Raw genomic sequence first — 18,816 nt, forward strand, 5'->3', positions numbered from 1 at the left:
TCTGAGGGTGGCACAATGAGTGCTGCAGCTCTTAGAGACCTTCCCTGGTCACAAGGCCCTGGGTACCAAGGGTACCATTTACCAGGGGCTGACATGTGGCCAGGGTTTGCCAATTTGTGTTTTGTGTTTTAGGGAAGGAACATAGGCCCTGGGCACCTGACTGGCAGGAGTCCAGGGCACACTCAATCAAAGTACATTCAGCAAAAAGTGGGAGCATACCATGCAAGAAAGATGGCACTTTCTCACCTGTGTCTTTTGCTTTCTCGCCCTAAGTGCGCCAGATATGCCCAGACATGGGTCCTGGGCTCACTGTGCCACTGGAAACAAGCTATCCTGGCTGAAGAGGGGTGAATCTCCAAAACCGGTCCTAGGATGGTCCAGGGAGGACCTGGCTTGGCAGTTTGGGCTGGACTGTTCCCATGAGGCACAGGGTCAAGACTGATTTGTATATGGCCAGGTCTAAACCGGGGTGGCATGGTGAGCAAAAGAATGATGGATTTAACCCAGATCTCTTGACTGGGGGTGAATGTATTGATTTGTTCTGCATTCCGTCCATCAATTGTGTGTCTTTTGCTTTCTCGCCCTAAGTGCGCCAGATATGCCCAGACGTGGGTCCTGGGCTCACTGTGCCACTGGAATCAAGCTATCCTGGATGAAGAGGGCTGAAACCCCCAAACCGGTCCTAGGATGCTTGTTTCCGGTCCAGGGTGGACCTGGCTTGGCAGTTCGGGCTGGACTGTTCCCATGAGGCACAGGGTCAATACTGATTTGCATATGGCCAGGTCTAAACTGGGGTGGCATGGTGAGCAAAAGAATGATGGATTTAACGCAGATCTCTTGACTGGGAGTGAGTGTATTGATTTGTTCTGCATGCCGTCCATCAATTGTGTGTCTTTTTCATTTACAATTTGGGCTGTTGGTTCATCTAACCATGATTGCAACGTGTATGAAAAATTACAAATGATGTCCTTTTTCGTCAATAAGTAAGTAAATAAGAAGTTACACCTACTTCAACACAACATCAGCTAGCTGCTAGTAGAGCTAGTTAATCATCTATGAAGTGGCAACAACCAGATTTAAACATGTGCTACAGGAAGAAGTGAGGACACAGCTGTAGTCAAGCCTGACTTCTTAAGTGAAGATTTTACTTATGCTCTTCATACAGAGGCATGGACCAGTAAAAAGGCAAATGTTTATGGTTCTGCAGACTATGAAATAAGATACTAAACAAGGAAAAGCAATTTAGTAAGCCAGGCTGTGGGGAAGAACATCTTCAGACAGAAAATTAAACTTTTCACCATCCATCCGAGGAAAACATTTATGGTATTGTAGTTTACAAAGCACGTAACTATTTCAATCAATCAATCAGGGGTTTGTAAAGCACGCTACTCACCTGTGAGGGTCTCAAGGTGCTGGGGGGGGGGGCAGCCCTGGATCAGTCGAAGAACCAGATCTTGAGGTCCCTCCTGAATGTGTGCAGTGTCAGGGAGCATCTGATGTTCACAGGGAGCTTGTTCCAGGTCTTGGGAGCGATGTAGGAGAAAGCTCTCTCGCCGGTTCTGTTCCTGCGGATGCGGGGGACCTTGGCCAGGGCGAGGTCGGCGGAGCGGAGGTTCCTCTTGGGTACGTGGAAGAACACAGTCTTGTTGTGGTATTTGGGTCCGATGTTGTTGAGGGATTTGTAGGCATGGATGAGGAGTTTGAAGGTGACCCTCTTCTCGATGGGGAACCTCGTTGGTGTTGGGTCATGTGCTTGTGACACGGAGTTCCGAGGACAAGTCTGGCTGCGTCATTCTGGATGGTTTGTAGTTTGCGTAGAAGAGTTCTGTTGATTCTGGCGTAGAGGGCGTTGCCATAGTCCAGTCTGCTGGTTATGAGTGCATGGGTGACGGTCTTTCTGCAGTCAGGGGGATCCATTTGAAGGTCCTACGGAGGACGCAAAGGCAGTTGAAACTAGTGGAGGCGACGGTGTTGATCTGGCGGTTCATGGAAAGGAAGGAGTCCAGGATGATGCCGAGGATCCGAGTGTGGTCTGTCGGGGTGGGTGGGTTCCTGAGGGCAGAGGACCACCAGGTGTTGTCCCAGGCGGAGGTGCATGGTCCGAGGATGAGGATCTCGATCTTCTCTGAGTTGAGCTGCAAACAGCTGTCTTGCATCCAGGCTGACAAGTTCTTCATTCGTTCCTGGAAACAGACTCTCATGTATAAGATCTAATATTTGAGAAGTACTAACTATTTTTCTCCAATGCTACTTGGCCAAAGGAGTCCTTCCTAAATTTCCTGGCAGGTTCCTAACTACTTTTATTCACTCTACCTGCTGAACAGTCTTACAAACAAATGGCAGTGTGGAGTTCTGTGAAAACATTTTAAAATGTTTAAATACCATGCGGGGTATTGGAGGGATAGTTCCACATATTTAAGGTTTACAAGAGTTGATGACTGTTATGAACATAGTCAGGCCGATTCACAAAGGTAAAATGAGACAAAAGTCTAACTTTATGACTTTTGGTATTCCCAAAGGGCTTTTACTACTCTTTGTGCATACCAAAAGTTGTAAAGTTCAACTTCAGGTATTCACAAAGGGCATTTAGGAGTAATAAATGCCCTTTGTGAATTCCAAAAGTCGTAAAGTTAGACTTTCGTCTCAGTTTACCTATGTCAATGAGGCCCAATTTATGTATGTTTGTGAGGAATGCAATTGACTGGAAGAAACTACTGGCCAATCTCGCTGCTCCCATTCCCAGCGAAGGTACTGCAAAAGATCAAAAAGCAACTCATGACACACATGGAGCAAAGCTAGCTTCATGATGCCTACCAATCTGGCTTCTGCAGCAATCACAGCACCAAAAGCACCTTGAGTGCAACCACCGATGACATCAGAACACTTCCCGAACCGAGGAGAAATGGCAGCTCTGATCCTCCTAATCCTCTCAGTAGTTTTCAACACCACATCTCACCACACACTGATCGAAAGACTCCCTCACAGAGGCATCCTAGGTGATGCAGTCAGATGGATCACCTCCTTCTTCACTGAAAGAACCCAGAGGATACACCACCCACCTTTTACCTCCAGACCCAAGGAAATCACCTGCGGTATCCCTTAAGGCTCATCCCTCAGCTCTTCAAAGCATATATGACCCTGCTGGGCAATATCGTCATTCCCTACGGTCTCAGCATAATTTCTTATGCAGACCACACCCAACTCATCCTCTCACTCACCGACGACCATATCACCACCAGAAACAACTTCCACAGATGCATGACAATTGTCACTGACTGGCTGAAGAAAAAAACGCCAGCAAATGAACACAGACAAGACAGAAGTACTGATCTTCGGGAACAGCAGCAGCACATGGAATGACTCCTTGAGGCCATCAGACCTTGGACCCGCACCCACTCCCTTCAACCAAGCCAGAAACCCCAGAATTATCATTGACAACAAACTCACCATGAAATCACAGTTTAATGCCATCTCCTCCACCCTCTTCTCACTTTGTGCATGTTACGCAAGATCTTCAAGTGGCTACCCCTACACAAGATGCACAGTGACACAGGCCCTCATCATCAGCTGACAGGACTATGGCAACACTCTCTATGTAGGAGTCCCAGCAAACCTCCTACAGAGACTTTAGACCATACAGAACGGCGCAGCCACACTCATCTTTGGCCTTCCCAGATGAACCCACATCATACCCCACCTAAGTCAACTCCAGTGGCTCCCCATACGGAAGAGATGCCAATTGAAGCTGCTGACCCATGCACACAAGGCTCTATACAACCAAGGACTTGCCTACATTAACCACCGCCTGAACTCCCTCCAACCATCGAGAAGATTACGCTCCACCCCCCTCTCACTTGCCCATACTCCCCACATCTACTGAAGCAGAAGTGGAAGGCCCTCCTTCTCCTACATCGCAGAGTAGACCTGAAAAAGCCTCCCCATGCTGCTCCGGACCATCACCTCACTTTCGGAATTCCGAATAGCCTTCACTACCTGGCTCTTCGAATAAGCCTATGTGACCTGTAAGCGCCTCGATGCCCTATTGGGTGATAAGCCGTGATTTATAAGTCCTGATTGATCAAAACCTTTTACAATTTTGTTTTGAAATGGCTATAAATTGTGTGCACCTACCACAACTTTTAGCTTCTTCTTCACTCCGTCACCAATGTAGTTTGGAAAATAAGCCTTCACTTCAATGTCAATCAGACCAGCCTCCAGGGGCACGATGATGAAGGACACAGCACGGGAAGATTTGCCTCTCATCATCACATTCTGCTGGAATTTCTTCTTTAAAGTAGAAGCGCTGCAGAATTTTTCATTGTACAAGAGCTCAACGCGAACCTGAAACAGATACATGGAAAAGGAGTTATGTGAAAAATGGAGCATGGATGAACAGACCTTAGACCTGAATAAACCGCATCAATTCCTGCTGGGAAGTCATCCCATGCAGCAATTAAGGGCAACACTATGGTCTCAAATGCACACAAAGCTGTTTGAGAGAGCCCTATACCCTTGCTATGAGAATGCGTGGAGAATTTGTTCAAAGCCAAAAATGTTGCCTGTGGGACCAGGAAATCCTAATTCTTATCCTGGTTCTCGACACTTAAACAGATTTTGAGCTACTGTGCCTTTCTGTTCATCACATTCCATCTCAGTCTCTTTGTTTGTGATGATTGGGTGCTTAGAAACTGTTTAATTGTCTACAACAAGCACTACATTAAGACTAGATTTGAAAGGAGTAGGGTGACTAGTCAGAGAAAACCAAATCTAGGATTTAATTCTGAGCTTATTTTTTGGAAACATTTGTACTTGATGCTAAGAAATACCTTTATTTCATCGTCGACGTCCTCGTAGTTATAAAGCACGGCTCGGATTTCCACCTGTTCGTTTCTGACGACAGAGTAAGGTAGACGCAGGTCAATGAAGTACTTCTTGAACACAGTGATTTCATACGGATCGGCCACACAGATCCCTGCAGCGAAAGAGGTGAACAGTCACTGTGGTGGCAAACATAGAAATGCCTTTTTCAAACAACTCTGACGTTTTTTCTATGTAAGGGTAAGATTTATTTTAGAACATAAATTTTAAATAAAAAATAGACGTTTAACAACATATTTCCTGAAATTTTGCTATTTAAGCTTATTTGATGGAAAATGAAGCAAGATCCCAAACAACAGAAGACTTTGGCCCTCCTTAATAGTAAGGTGGTTAATACTGCAGCTAGAATTCCTAGTACTGCAGGATACGGTAAGTACTACTGCGACATGGGTATGGGGAATAACAGCAGACCATCGTATTTGCACTACAATTCCTGCCTGATTTCCCTGAATTTGTTTCTTTTTCTCCGTATAAAGTTTATTTGCTTACTACAGGCAAACTGTGCTGGAGGTAAAGAACCTAAAGGAGTGATTTTTCCCACTGCACTGTATTCCTGATTCAAAAATACACTCCTGGTTATGGCTGACTCTGGAATATTGTAAATCCAGAACAAGAGTAAACTATTCCAAACATATGACTCTCAGGCAGATTCCATACTGGAAATGTAATGTTGTTACAGGTAAATAACCTTTTGTCAACCTTTGCATTTCCACCATAGACCCGGTACTCACCCTTTCCGGCTGAAAGGCTGACAGCAAGAACTTCCCAGGTGGTGATGGAATCCTTCAGGAACATTTGCAATGTTTTACTGGAGAGTCTAAAGAGAAACACAGTGATATTCAGGGTGAGCTGATAGTGGAGATGGAGACAAGTCATTTGCCTAAATGTGGAAAGAACAATTGAAGTGCGAATAATAAAAGCTAAGGTCCAAAATAGGAGTAGCCTAAGAGCAGTAGCGCAAGTAATGTTATAGCAAAGATAAATAGAAGGTAAGGACTGTCTAGCGAACAGATTTGGTGTGATGAGAAAGATTAAGTACACCCAAAGTCAAACGTACATTGGTGTATGCCAAGAATATGATATGCTAATCTAATTATGTGTACACTCTTTAAATTGATTTTATCTAAAGTAGTCACTTTAAAAAATGGGCATGATTTATGAACTCACACAATTTCAACCACAGAAAAATAATGTGATGTTACGCACTAGTAAGATGACCCATGTTAACAAGATACTGCATGTAACTTTATCAAGCAATTGTTTAGGCTGTGAAGTCTCAACCTAAAGGTAACATCTATGAAACAACATGTGCTCCTGAGAGAGTATGCTTGAAAATGCCCAGTTCTGAAGGCAAAAAATAGATGGTCTGAATATCCATATATGAGGGGATGTATTTCAAGGTAGATAGAATTGTCTAAGCATGTCATTATGCGCAAAGAAATGTATGGCTCTGGCCCTGAGAAAGTGCTTGCAGGCTTGTTTATCATTTAGATGATCAATGAATGTATTTAAAGAACAAACATCTTAGCGGTCCACATCTCATCATCCCATGTGGTTGGCCACAATGAACTAGGGCTTTCAATTATAGAAGATTTTAATGAAGCCTGACCCCCTTACTCTAGTTAGCAGTAGGCCTGGCTGGAAAACTACGCTACGCTCGCGGAGTGTGCGTAGTTTGCGCAACTACGCACTACGCAAATTGCACGTAGCACAGTGCAAAAACGGGCAGCGTAGCGGGCATTTTTTGCTCTCTCGCGGACCTCAACGTCAAGTTGGCAACCGCGAGCGAGCAAAATCAACATCCCGGCGAGGCTTTTTCCTCGTTCGCAATCAGCAACATCAAGTTGCCGATCGCGAGCATGGAAAATAAACCTCCCGGCGAGATTCTCAACGCGGGGAGGTCAGGTTTCTCATTGCGAGTGGTCTCGTATGCTCGTGACCGCACGCGATGAGAAACTACCAGTCCGCGTTGAGAAAGCTGCTGCTCGAGTACAAATGTACTCGAGCGGAAGAAAACGACCGCTTGCACTGTGCATGATGTCGTTTGCAATGACTGCACAGTGCGGACAAGCATCCGCCACTGTGCAATCATTGTGAACAGCATTTTCCTACCGCACTACGCAGTTCACGTAGCTACGCGTAGCGTGCGTAGTACGAAGTGCACTTCGCGTAGCTACGCTAGCGCTACTACGTGAACTACGTCCAGGGTTAGTTAGCAGTGTGGAAAATAAGGAGGCTAGTCCTACGAGAGATATTATTAAAGAATGTCTCAGTTGTGGCAAGGGTCTCACGATCCCCTGGTTAGAAGGAGTCGAAGCAAGTCTTTCCAAGATTGGCTATCACTCCATTGGTATTAGCTAAAAACATCTTCAGCAAGCTTTGTATGATTTCGCTCACACTGAAAGAATGATTAAGGAGACGAGGAAGTCGACTGTGGTAGCCTATCTGAAAAGGACAAAAGATAGCCCAGTTACAAGTTATCTGTTTGGACAAACTGGTCGGTGGGGGCATATGGCCAGGACAATCAAATACCTACTGTGCTTCCCTCTGGGTTTTCAAAGAAATCTTGATCTGACACCTTGCCCCTGTGATGGGAGATCAGGGCAAACCATACTGCATTTCCTATGTTTTGGTTTCTTTTATTCACTGTACAATAAGAAGGCCTTACTTCCACTTATAAAGAGATGTAATAATAATGATTTTAAGATTGCTTTTAATAGGTTATATCAACTTTCTGATGAAGAGGTAAGCGTTCATGTAGGCTCTTTTTTTTTAGAACACCAGTGCAAGCCCATAGCCCTATGAATACAGATTAATCTGGATTTAATGATTGTGCTGCTAAGAGTTGTGATTGCACTGAAGACAAAGATCCATTTTAAAAGATTGGCTTTATACATTGCATATTACTATGTATTTATTTGTTTTAATTGTATATTTCTGTGCTTTTATGGAGACTTTGTGTACCTGAATAAAGATTTTGAACTTGAAACTTTTTGGGGGGTAGGGGTTTATATAGCGCAAACTCGACCCAAAGGTATCAGAGCACTTTACATGAGCACCAGTTGCTTCACAGAAGGAGGCATTTATTTTGTTAGGCATGGGGAGATTAAGCGATTAGCCCAGAATCACTGAGACTCAAACCCAGTTCCCCAGCTTCGGGGTGAACCGCTGTAGCTGTTAGGCCACATGCTTGACAACTTGAACTTTAAAGAACAAACGTCTAGTGTCATCATAATAAAAACGTTTTCCCATTCTATATTCTCTATTTTAGTCAAAAATGATTTCATGTCTTTAATTTAGGATCGGAGAGTACATGCTAAGGGCTCGATTCACAAAGGTAAACTTAGACCTTTGTGAATCAGGCTCTTAGACTTTAAGTGTAAACTTAGACTTCGGGTCTAAACTTAGACTTTAGGTGTAAAATTAGACTTCAGGTTTAAACTTAGACTTCAGATCTAAAGTTAGACGTTAGGTCTAAACTTAGACTTCAGGTCAAAATGTAGACTTCAAGTTTAAAGTTAGACTTTAGATCTAAAGTTAGACTTCAGGTTTAAGTTTACCTTTGGGAATTGGGCACAAAGTTTCTAAGGAAATGAACTACATACTTAGATATTTGCTCGAGAGCGCTACATCTGAAAGAGACTATAGGTCTGCCAGGGAGATTAATTGGGTTTTTTGTACCTTGGGATGCAGGTAAAGGACAATCATGACAGGTCTAATACTGAAACTCTTCCTGCTTAAGTAATCCCATATCGCTCTAATTTTCCAACATATAACAATTTTGTTTATGATGACACTGGATGCTTGTTCATTATATACCTGCATTGATCATCTAAATGGTATACAAGCCTACAAGTACTTTCTCGGGGCAGACCCATACATAATGCACATAATGAAATGATAACAGAGATGCTAGACTATTATCCGACCAACAAAATTTTTTTGTTTGATGGTACCTTGTACTTTCAGCTTAATGGGATTGGCACTTGTTTCACCCCTCAGCTACGACAATCTTTTCATGGGTTGGTGGAACGAACAGGTGTGCACTGCTCCAGACACGGCTGAGGAAATGGCACATGCCATGTGGTGGCTCAGATTTATAGATGATTTATTAATCATTTGGAAAGGCATGGAGGAGGTATAAACTCAAATTGGATTTTCCTTTTACCACAAGCAATAAAAATACTGTATTCCTGGATGTAATAGTTGAGTCCAGAGGTGGAAAGTTGCACACACCTTAATAGAAAACCCACAGGTAATAGTTTGCCACATTGTATGAAGCTGGCTCTGTTTATACTACACCAAAGCAAGGTATAGTGTGCACAGAGTCCAGTGGATCCCCAAAGGCTTACAGAGTTAAACATAGATAGCACCTTACTCTCCATTTGTAGTAGTGTGGGCGAGCAGTAAGGCTTTATCAGAGGGTAGTGTTAAGCATTTATTGTATACAATCAGGCAAGAAATTATGTCGCAAACTCAAATACTGAACTTAGCCCAATTGTTTGTATAAAAAATATTTCTTTAGTTGTCTTTAGAACAAAGCAGGACGTGGTACAGCTAGGTAAAATTGTACTTTTCAAAACAAGTTGATCGGCATTTGCAAGCTGGATGAAATTGACTTTGTTACAGGTTTGTAAAACATTTAAAGACAGTTGATAGTTGAATTACTTTGTGATTACTTTTTAGATTACTCTTGAGAGTACCTTTTAGATTACTTTTTCTACTCAGGGTAGTATGTCTAGATATCAAACCGGGACATTTCCTTGACAACGGTTAGTAAAGCACTTTGACAGTAAAACACACTTGAGTGGTTTCCATACAAAAACAACTCAACACTTTAGAACATTTTCAGAGGAAAAACAGTCAATGCAATCCTATGGAGGAAAATGTTGTTATAGGTTTGCAGGTAAGCAATCGGTCTTGGGGGTTGAGTTTCAGGGGTTAGAACAAGGCTTCCCCCAGGGTCAGGGATGCACCTAAAGAGTACCCTCAGTGACACTAGGGTGGCTGGGTGCAGAGTGCTGAGGCCCAATGGGAGCCTATGGGGCTAGGTGTTGGTGGGTGCTCTCGGGCAAGCCACTGGGTTGTGGGAGCAAAGCTCGTAGGGTTAAGACCAGGGCAAAGGGGATCCGAGTTAGCACACAAGATGAACCCACAGCAGCACAGGGGCGGCTGGGTACCAAGTGCTGATTTGCCATCGGATGCTCTTTTGTCTTCAATGGAAGTTTCCCGGTTGGAACAAAGACTGCAGTTTCTGGCAGGGAGGCTTCTTGGAGGCGACCACTGGTTGGAGAGGTAAGTTGGGATGCAGGGGATGCCTGGACACCGTCGCTTGGCCCACCCAAGGCCATGGGGCGTCAGGTGCAGGGGTGTCTTTAAGCATCGGGTTTTCCTACCAGCTCCGGTCGCGGTCCGGGGGATACTCCAGATAGAGGCTGCAGGCGTCATCGGGAGGCTTGACGTAGGTCATGGATCACCAGATCCCAGGTCGGGCCACTGGGAAGACCTCCTCATGGTGTTGGGCCACTCAAACTCGGGTTGTTGGCAGAGTGGTGCAGACTCATGGATTCGGCCGGAACCAAAATCTGGTTCTTGAGCAACTCTGGTGCTCATGGGAGATAGAGTCTATGCAGGGAAGGCAGGGCAGGTCCTCTAGGTTGCCGGGATTCTGCTGGAGCAGGTCGAGGTTGGGACAGGCTGGTAGGGCTGGGGCCGAGGCAGTTGGTGTTTTCCTCTTTTTCCTTCAGCAAGGCTCTTCGGTCCTTCTTTTTCTTCTGGCTTGTCTGAGGAGGCAAGGTTCTGTGTTGCCCTTAAATACTAAATTCAGGAGCGTTTCAGGTAGGTACAGGTCGGGACCAATGGTTCCCTTCCTTGAGGTGGGTGCACTCCCTAATATTCCACCCTCCAGTGGGAGGGGGGCATAAGCCTCTTTCAGGTTGTGTGGGTCCCCCCATCTTCCAGATGGCGGGGAATGAGAGTTGTGCTGCGCCTCGCCTCCTTCACCTGATGGGTGGAGTAGGTAAAGGTGGGCACACCTCTCCTCCTATCCTGGTTTTCCTGCTAATTATCCAATCCCAAAGTGGGTGTTAGAACCAGTGGGGGGTCGTTGCTTGGAGCAGCAAAGGGCAGGGCGGCAACACTTTGAAGCTTCCCCTACTTGGATCCTACCCATCCTGGGAGAGGAAGCTTGTCACCTCTGCCTATGATGTGCTTGGTTTTAGGACCCCGAGAGTGGGAGGCTCTCGACTCCAGAAACATGTCAGGGATGCTGGTGGCGAGCAGCCACTCAGCCAGGACATTAGAGTTAGGTCGTTTTTCAGGGGGCTTCTCTAAGATGCCCTCTAAGTGCATTTTCCATTAAATCCAACACTGTCATCAGTGTGGGTTTAATAGGCTGAGAAGTACGATACCAAGCTTCTCAGTATTCAGTAAAGCCATCATGGAGCTGTGGAGTTCTGTGTGCCAAACTCCAAACCCATGGTTTAAAAGAGCTTCACTGCATTTACAATACCTGTGAATGGTACAGGTACTGTAGGGGCCCAGGGCTCATGCCAACATGCCCTCACCTGTGGTATAGTGCCTCCTGCCTTAGGGCTGTAAGGTCTGCTAGAGGGGTGACTGACTCATTCCGCAGGCAGGGTTTTGGTAGTCGACTAGTAGTTTTAGGGTCTCCCCCATGGCATACAGACTGCACTGGCAGTGTTTATGGGTCAGGGGAGGGAGCTCTGAGGGTGGCAAAATATATGATTCAGCCAGCAGAGACTTTCTCCGCCTACAAGACTCTTGGTGCAGCTTTCACCCTTATGGTAAGTGCAAAGCTCGTAAAAACAGCTCTAGTTAGGAAGAATTCCCTTTACCCTGTGGCAAAGGTACCAAGACCATTAAACAGTTTCTCATATGCAGCTCTGATTACGTTGTTTATGCTTTGTAATGCCCTTGGAAGAAAAGATATATAGGGAGTGCTATACTCCTGGCGAAGAACAGAGTTCTAGAACATATGAGAGCCATTGACAACAGTAATGCCCATTGTCCCATGGCTAGGTACATCCCATAGATGCCCTCAAGTGACAGGAATTTACTGTCACATTACATTTTAGAGCAGGTCCTTAGATCTGATATTGGGGAAACAGAACTGTGACCCTCCATACAAAAAAAGTTTAGATATATCATTGATCTAGAAACAAGGGCCAAAATGGGTGGGATATGAAAGAGGAGCTATGGGTACATTTAGAGGAAGGTTACTCTGATGTCATCTTTTGATATGCTATACAGTTCCAGTTTTTTATTGGCATGTACATATATTTTTATTTGCAGGAGAAAAGGAAGGGTTCCACTTTGAATTGAGGTGGTGCTAAAGAATTCCCATTACCCTGTGGCAAAGGTATCAAGACCATTAAACAGTTTCTCATATGCAGCTCTGATTACTTTGTTTATGCTTTGTAATGCCCATGGAAGAAAAGATATATAGGGAGTGCTATACTCCTGGCGAAGAACAGAGTTCTAGAACATATGAGAGCCATTGACAACAGTAATGCCCATTGTCCCATGGCTAGGTACATCCCATAGATGCCCTCAAGTGACAGGAATTTACTGTCACATTACATTTTAGAGCAGGTCCTTAGATCTGGTATTGGGGAAACAGAACTGTGTCCCTCCATACAAGTTTAGATATATCATTGATCTAGAAACCAGGGCCAAAATGGGTGGGATATGAAAGAGGAGCTATGGGTACATTTAGAGGAAGGTTACTCTGATGTCATCTTTTGATATGCTATACAGTTCTAGTTTTTTATTGGCATGTACATATATTTTTATTTGCAGGAGAAAAGGAAGGGTTTCACTTTGAATTGAGGTGGTGCTAAAGACTTTGAACTACTTATCCTTTACTTCACTTGTTGGAATTGCACCACAGATAAAAAACATCATGTGTGTTTCACTGTTTAATTTTTTTTATTGATTTATCAAGGGTCCATTGCTAAAAGTCAGGGGTTTTGTGATGACAACTTTTGGGGTTTATTATTTGTTCTACCTCCAATAGATATCTCTGATAGACTGAACATCTAGCAAATCCCTTGTCTGTTTTGTTTTTTTAAAGTTTGTTGTTTATTATTGTTTGCCAGATACAGCCCACTTGGGCTATATGGTGTGAAGTTCAACATATTCTTAGCCTTTGTGCTATGATGGTACCCAATGATTGGAGGAAATGTTTGTGACCATTCAACACTGTGCTATCCAGCATTATATACAACCTCCTATAATTTGTTTTCATGGACTATTCCTCTTTGAATCTCATTTACTTATCGCTTACTTCATCTGCTAGTTTGAGTGATAACCTCTCTGTAGGAAAGAACCCATTTTTGCTTGGTTGCCTCCCACTTTTTGCCTAATGTTGATGCACTTTGACTGAGTGTGCCCTGGGCTACTGCCAACCAGGTACCCAGGGCCTAAGTTCTTTCCCTAAACCTGTAGTGCTGCACAACCAAATTGGCAACTCTCTGGCCACATGTAAGTCCCTTTTAAAAGGTACCATAGGTATCAAGGGCACTGTGACCAGGGAAGGCATCTAAGGGCTGCACCACTTATTGTGCCACCCTTAGAGGCCCTGTACCTTTACACACACACACACTGCCATTGTAGGCTGAGTGTTTTGGTGCAGAACAAACTGAATAGTCGACATGGCACACATCCCTGTGTGCCATGCCTACAACCCACTGCCTATGGCATAGTTCAACCATGTCTCCAGCTGGGTGCACTATGCCACTGGTGATGGTACAGGTGCATGTGCCCTGTACCCCTACAGTCTATTCTCAGACATGGTAAGTGCAGTAATGCCATAAAGAGTATATGGCCTGTGATTTTATCATTACGCATTCCACAGCTCCCTAATGGCTTTACTGAAAACTGGGAAGATTGATATCACACTTCTCAGCACATTCAACCCACGATGATGCCAGTGTGGGATTTAAGGAAAAATGCACATAGAGGGCATCTTAGAGACGCCCCCTGAAAAACTACCTGACTCTAGTGTCCTGGCTGAGTGGCTGCTCGCCAGCTGCCACCATCAGACATGTTTCTGGACCCCTAAGCCAAGAGCCTGCCGCTGTCTGGGTCCTGAAACATAACACATACTGGGTCGAGGTGCCAAGCCTCCTCCCCCAGGATGGGCAGAGTCCACAAAGGGGAAGTTTCAAATGCTTCCCACTTTTGTGAGCTGCCCCAGCCATTTCCTGCTCCCAGCAACTGGCCCCCACTGCTTCTGACCCTCACAATGGGCGAGAGAAACCAAGATAGGAGGGGAGTTGTGCTTACCTTTGCCAACCCGACGCCTCAGGTGGGGGAAGCAAGGCAAAGCACAACTGTCAGTCCCCGCCATCTTGAAGATGGGGGGACCACGCCAAACAGAGGGAGGCCTATGCCCCCCTCCAACTGGAGGGTGGCATAATATGGGGTGTACTAACCCAAAGGAAGGGACCAATTAGTCCACAATTTAACCTACCTGAAACGCCCCTAAAGTATTGAGGGGCAACCCTGAACCTTGCCTCCTCGGACAAGAAGAAACAAGAAGAAGAAGGACAGAAGAGCCGTGCTGCAGAAGAAGAGGAGGACACCAACTGACTTGACCCCAGCCCTACCGGCCTGTCCTGACCTCGACCTGCTCCAGCAAAATCCTGGTGAGTCCTGCAGCCAGCAGCCCCTCCAGAACCTGGAGGACCTGCTCTGCCTTCCCCAACAAGACTTTGTCTCCCATGAGCACTGGGTTTGCTCACCAACAGACTCTGGCTCCGGCCAAATCTGCGAGCATGCACCACTCTGCTCCCGATGCCCATAGCCCAAGTTTGAGTGGCCCAACACCACAAGGAGGTCTCCCAGGCTATTCTGACCTGGTATCTGGTGATCCTTGACCTGCCTCAAGTCTCTCTACGATGCCTGCCGCCCCTTTCTGGAGGATCCCCTGACCATGACCGGAGCCTGTAAAAAGAATCTGACGCCAAAAAAAAACTTCCTGCACTTGACGCCCCACGGCCTGGGGTGGCCCAACCGACGGTGTCCCAGCATCCCACAACATCCCAACCTACCTATCCAACTGGTGGTCGCCTCCAAAAGATCTTCTTGCCCGAGCCTGCAGTGTTTGTTCAAACTGGAGATTCCCCATAGAAAGTAACAGGGCACCCGAGGCCAAAACAAGAGCCTGTACCCGGGCGCCCTAGTGCCGCTGTGGGCGTACCTTGGGTGCCTACTTGAACCCCCCTTTTCCCTGAGCTTAAGTCCTTTGCTCCCTCAACCTTGTGGCCTGCTCGCGAGCAATCAGAGGTCCCCTCTCCCCCATTGGATAACATTGGGCCTCAGCATGCAGGCGCCCTATTGCTGCTGAGGGTGCTTTGAGAGTGCATCCTTGACCCAATGAGAACATTCCAGACCGAACTGCAAGGCCAGGTCCTCCCTGGACCGGAAACAAACATCCTGGGACCGGTTTCAGGGTATGTCACCCTTCTTCGGCCAGGCTAGCTTGAATCCAGTGGCACAGTGAGCAAGGGACACACGTCTGGGAATACCCATCCCACTTAGGGCGAAAAGTGTTACAGCAAACAAATGATGGACGGAATGCTGACAATGCAAACATTCTCCCCCAGTCAAAATATCTGGGTTAAATCCATCGTTCTTTTGCCCGCTATGCCACCCCAGTTTGGACCCAGCCATATGCAAATCAGTATTGACCCTGTGCCCCATGGGAACATTCCAGACCAAACTGCAAGGCCAGGTCCTCCCAGGACCGGAAACAAGCATCCTGGGACCGGTTTCAGGGTATGTCACCCTTCTTCAGCCAGGCTAGCTTGAATCCAGTGGCACAGTGAGCAAGGGACCCACGTCTGGGCATGCCCATCCCACTTAGGGCAAAAAGTGTTACAGCAAACAAATGATGGACGGAATGCTGACAATGCAAACATTCTCCCCCGGTGAAAAGATCTGGGTTAAATCCATCATTCTTTTGCCCACTACGCCACCCCAGTTTGGACCCAGTCATATGCAAATCAGTCTTGATTGTTCTGCATCCTGTCCATCAACTGTTGTTTTTGCATGTGTCGCCCCGAGTGGGACAGGTATGCTCAGACGTGAGTCCCGTGCTCTCCATGCCACTGGAATCAAGCTATCCTGGCTGAAGAGGGTTGAAACCCCGAAACAGGTCCTAGGATGCTTGTTTCCAGTCCAAGGAGGACCTGGCTTGGCAGTTCGGGCTGGACTGTTCCCATGAGGCACAGGGTCAAGACTGACTTGCATATGGCTGGGTTCAAACTGGAATGGCATGGTGAGCAGAAAAACGATGCCCAGATCTCTGTACTGGGGTGAATGTATGACATTGTTCTGCATTCTGTCCATCAACTGTTGTTTTTGCATGTGTCACCCCGAGTGGGACGGGTATGCTCAGATGTGAGTCCTGTGCTCTCCATGCCACTGGAATCAAGCTATCCTGGCTGAAGAGGGGTGAAACCCCCGAAACCGGTCCCAGAATGCTTGTTTCCAGTCCAGGGAGGACCTGGCTTGGCAGTTCGGGCTGGAATGTTCCCATGAGGCACAGTGTCAAGACTGATTTGCATATGGCTGGGTTCACTGACAGTGGGACTTTTTAAAGCATATGAAATGTATTTGTGTAGTATTTAATTTGCAATTTAGTAAGTACATGATTTGAACTGTGTGTGACTCTGAGATAGATACCGTAATACGGAATTGTTAGATAGCATATATAAGACTGTACCAGAGCACCCAATCAGAGTATATATTGAATGCAATTTTAAAATATGATTTTATTGAACATAAGTGTTTTCCTATGAAAAATAAATTTTGAGAGTAACAAAAAGTATATTCTAGTCTGGAGTAATAATATTTGTCCAGTGTCACAGTCAAAAACCAAAGGTTATTGATCTAAATGTGTAGGCCTCATGGTCACCAACTAAAAGAGTAATACACAGAAAGGAATCTTTTTTGATAAATATCTGACACCCAGTCCTTTCTGGTCCCTGGGAAACTCTTTTTTTTGAGATTACAATAAATGCTTAACACTACCCTCTGTTAAAGCCTTACTGCACTCCCACACTACCAAAAGTAGAGAGCAAGGTATTATCTACTTTAGCCACTGCCTACCTTTGGGAATCCACTGGACTCTGGGCACACTATACCCTACATTCTCTGATACAGCATGTCTTTAATATAGGTATAACACGTGCTAATTGTGACATCACATTTCTATACTATTTGTATAATGAATGTGTCACCAACTGCGGTTTTCTCCAAAGTATTATATACTAGGGATGAGACACACCCTGCACTTTTTATTTTTAATTTTATATCTTTTGGATCCTTGATTTTGTTGTTTTATTTCACTTACACTCTAGGGTTACTTCTGCATATTACATGTCTTGTATTGACTCTTGCCTGCATAGGGGGAGCGATATGGTTAATTGTGTAGGGCATGAATTTTCTGATAGGTGATATTAGTGCAAAATGTTCTGTAATTTTATGGTAAGTTCATAGGTTTCATTATATTGTGTATGCATTTACTCTGTTCTAAGATGGCACCCGATACATTTTTACACTAGTCTGTCATTTATGTCTGACAATTTATTACACTGGTGTTTTTTTCTGCTCGTCATGTTATAAGGCAGCAATGGCTGAAATGGATCTTCTCCGTGTTTGTAATATATGATACAGCTGCACTTGAGCCGTTCTGAGTGAGTGTTTCTCTATTTGGCAAGTTTGTGTAGTTGGTTCAAACCCAGGGATATTTGGCAACGACGGAACCCAAGGGTCAAAAATGTATATGTGTATGTGTGTGTGTATGCATCTTCAAGGTTCGTAGATGTGGAGTTAGGAATAGTAAATCTATACTTCTCTTATACAGTTGCCTTTTGATATTTTGTCACTCGATGTTCTTCTCTTGATTTTCTTGTAAAACAGTATTCTAGAGGTTGATATTTAGTAGTACAATAGGTGAGAGGATAGAGAGTAGAGCAATGTAATTGGGCATGCTATTAAGTCTAACGGCATTCAGGCTCCATTTTGTTTTTCTCTCTTTTATTTTCTTTGCTATCTAATAGGCAATCGTTAAAACGCTAAGCAATCCCATAAAGTGACTTAGTTCTGATAAAGTGACTAAGGTTCTGATATTAAAATGTTTATCTTATCAATAGAATGTGATGAATCACAAACTAAGAAATGCTTACATTTGAGTTGAGTGTACCTGGCAGTGCGTGGACAATATTAATTCCAATTGTAATTGTGTGATTTGTTGCAATAATTAGATGTTTAAATAAAAAGTATTATGACTAATAGAAACTCCATAGCATGCTTGTTGGCAGGGTTATCAAAAGGAGCTCTGTCCCTCAATTATGTAGTAGTTGTACATTCAGATGTAAAGATAATTTAAATCAGGGTTTACTAAGTCACTGAAAATTGATTGAGAGGGGGTTTTGTTGGGAAAAAAACAATTTTGCAACAGAATCTTCTCAACAATTGTTTCATAGAGTAGATTTGTTCCTTTTGCACACTTTTCCAATTACAACCTTCTTTTGCACTGACATTTTCTCCTTCTATTTGTTTTTATGTTTTGGAACCCATTTGAAATTGAAAGATTTGTGAAGTTTAGAAAGACTTTGCTTACCTGCAGTGCAAAAAATGTCTGAATTATGTCTATTGTGGTTAGCAAATAACTAAGCAAGACACTTTATCAGTGAGGCATTTTTACTGTAAAAATATGATATGGAAAACTAAAAGTATAAAGATTGGAAGCACCACAATCTCTACCCAGAATTGTTATTTGTATTGTAAGCAACCAAGGTTCATATTCCATCCCCTATTGGACAGGCATTTTGATTTTCTAAACATCTGTCTATTGACACAAATATACTTACTTTAGTATACTCTGGGCCATTTATGATGGAATAG

The 18,816-nt window shown here is 44.6% G+C and overlaps 1 protein-coding gene across 2 annotated transcripts in view; it reads right to left on the bottom strand.

Annotated features, from left to right (window-relative positions):
• The window catches only part of LOC146833089 (A.superbus venom factor 1-like), a 271,604-nt gene that overhangs the window by 142,126 nt on the left and 110,662 nt on the right, over nt 1-18,816 (bottom strand). For both annotated transcript variants that reach the window (XM_085600728.1, XM_085600727.1), the window contains 3 exons: nt 5,610-5,695; nt 4,827-4,972; nt 4,132-4,341 (listed from right to left, as the gene is read on the bottom strand). In XM_085600728.1, coding sequence (XP_085456854.1) covers nt 4,132-4,341; nt 4,827-4,972; nt 5,610-5,695 — 442 coding nt within the window. The remainder of the gene's footprint in view (nt 1-4,131; nt 4,342-4,826; nt 4,973-5,609; nt 5,696-18,816) is intronic.

The sequence above is a fragment of the Triturus cristatus genome, chromosome 4_2, assembly GCF_964204655.1.
Source record: "Triturus cristatus chromosome 4_2, aTriCri1.1, whole genome shotgun sequence".
In the NCBI taxonomy this organism is placed as follows: domain Eukaryota; kingdom Metazoa; phylum Chordata; class Amphibia; order Caudata; family Salamandridae; genus Triturus; species Triturus cristatus.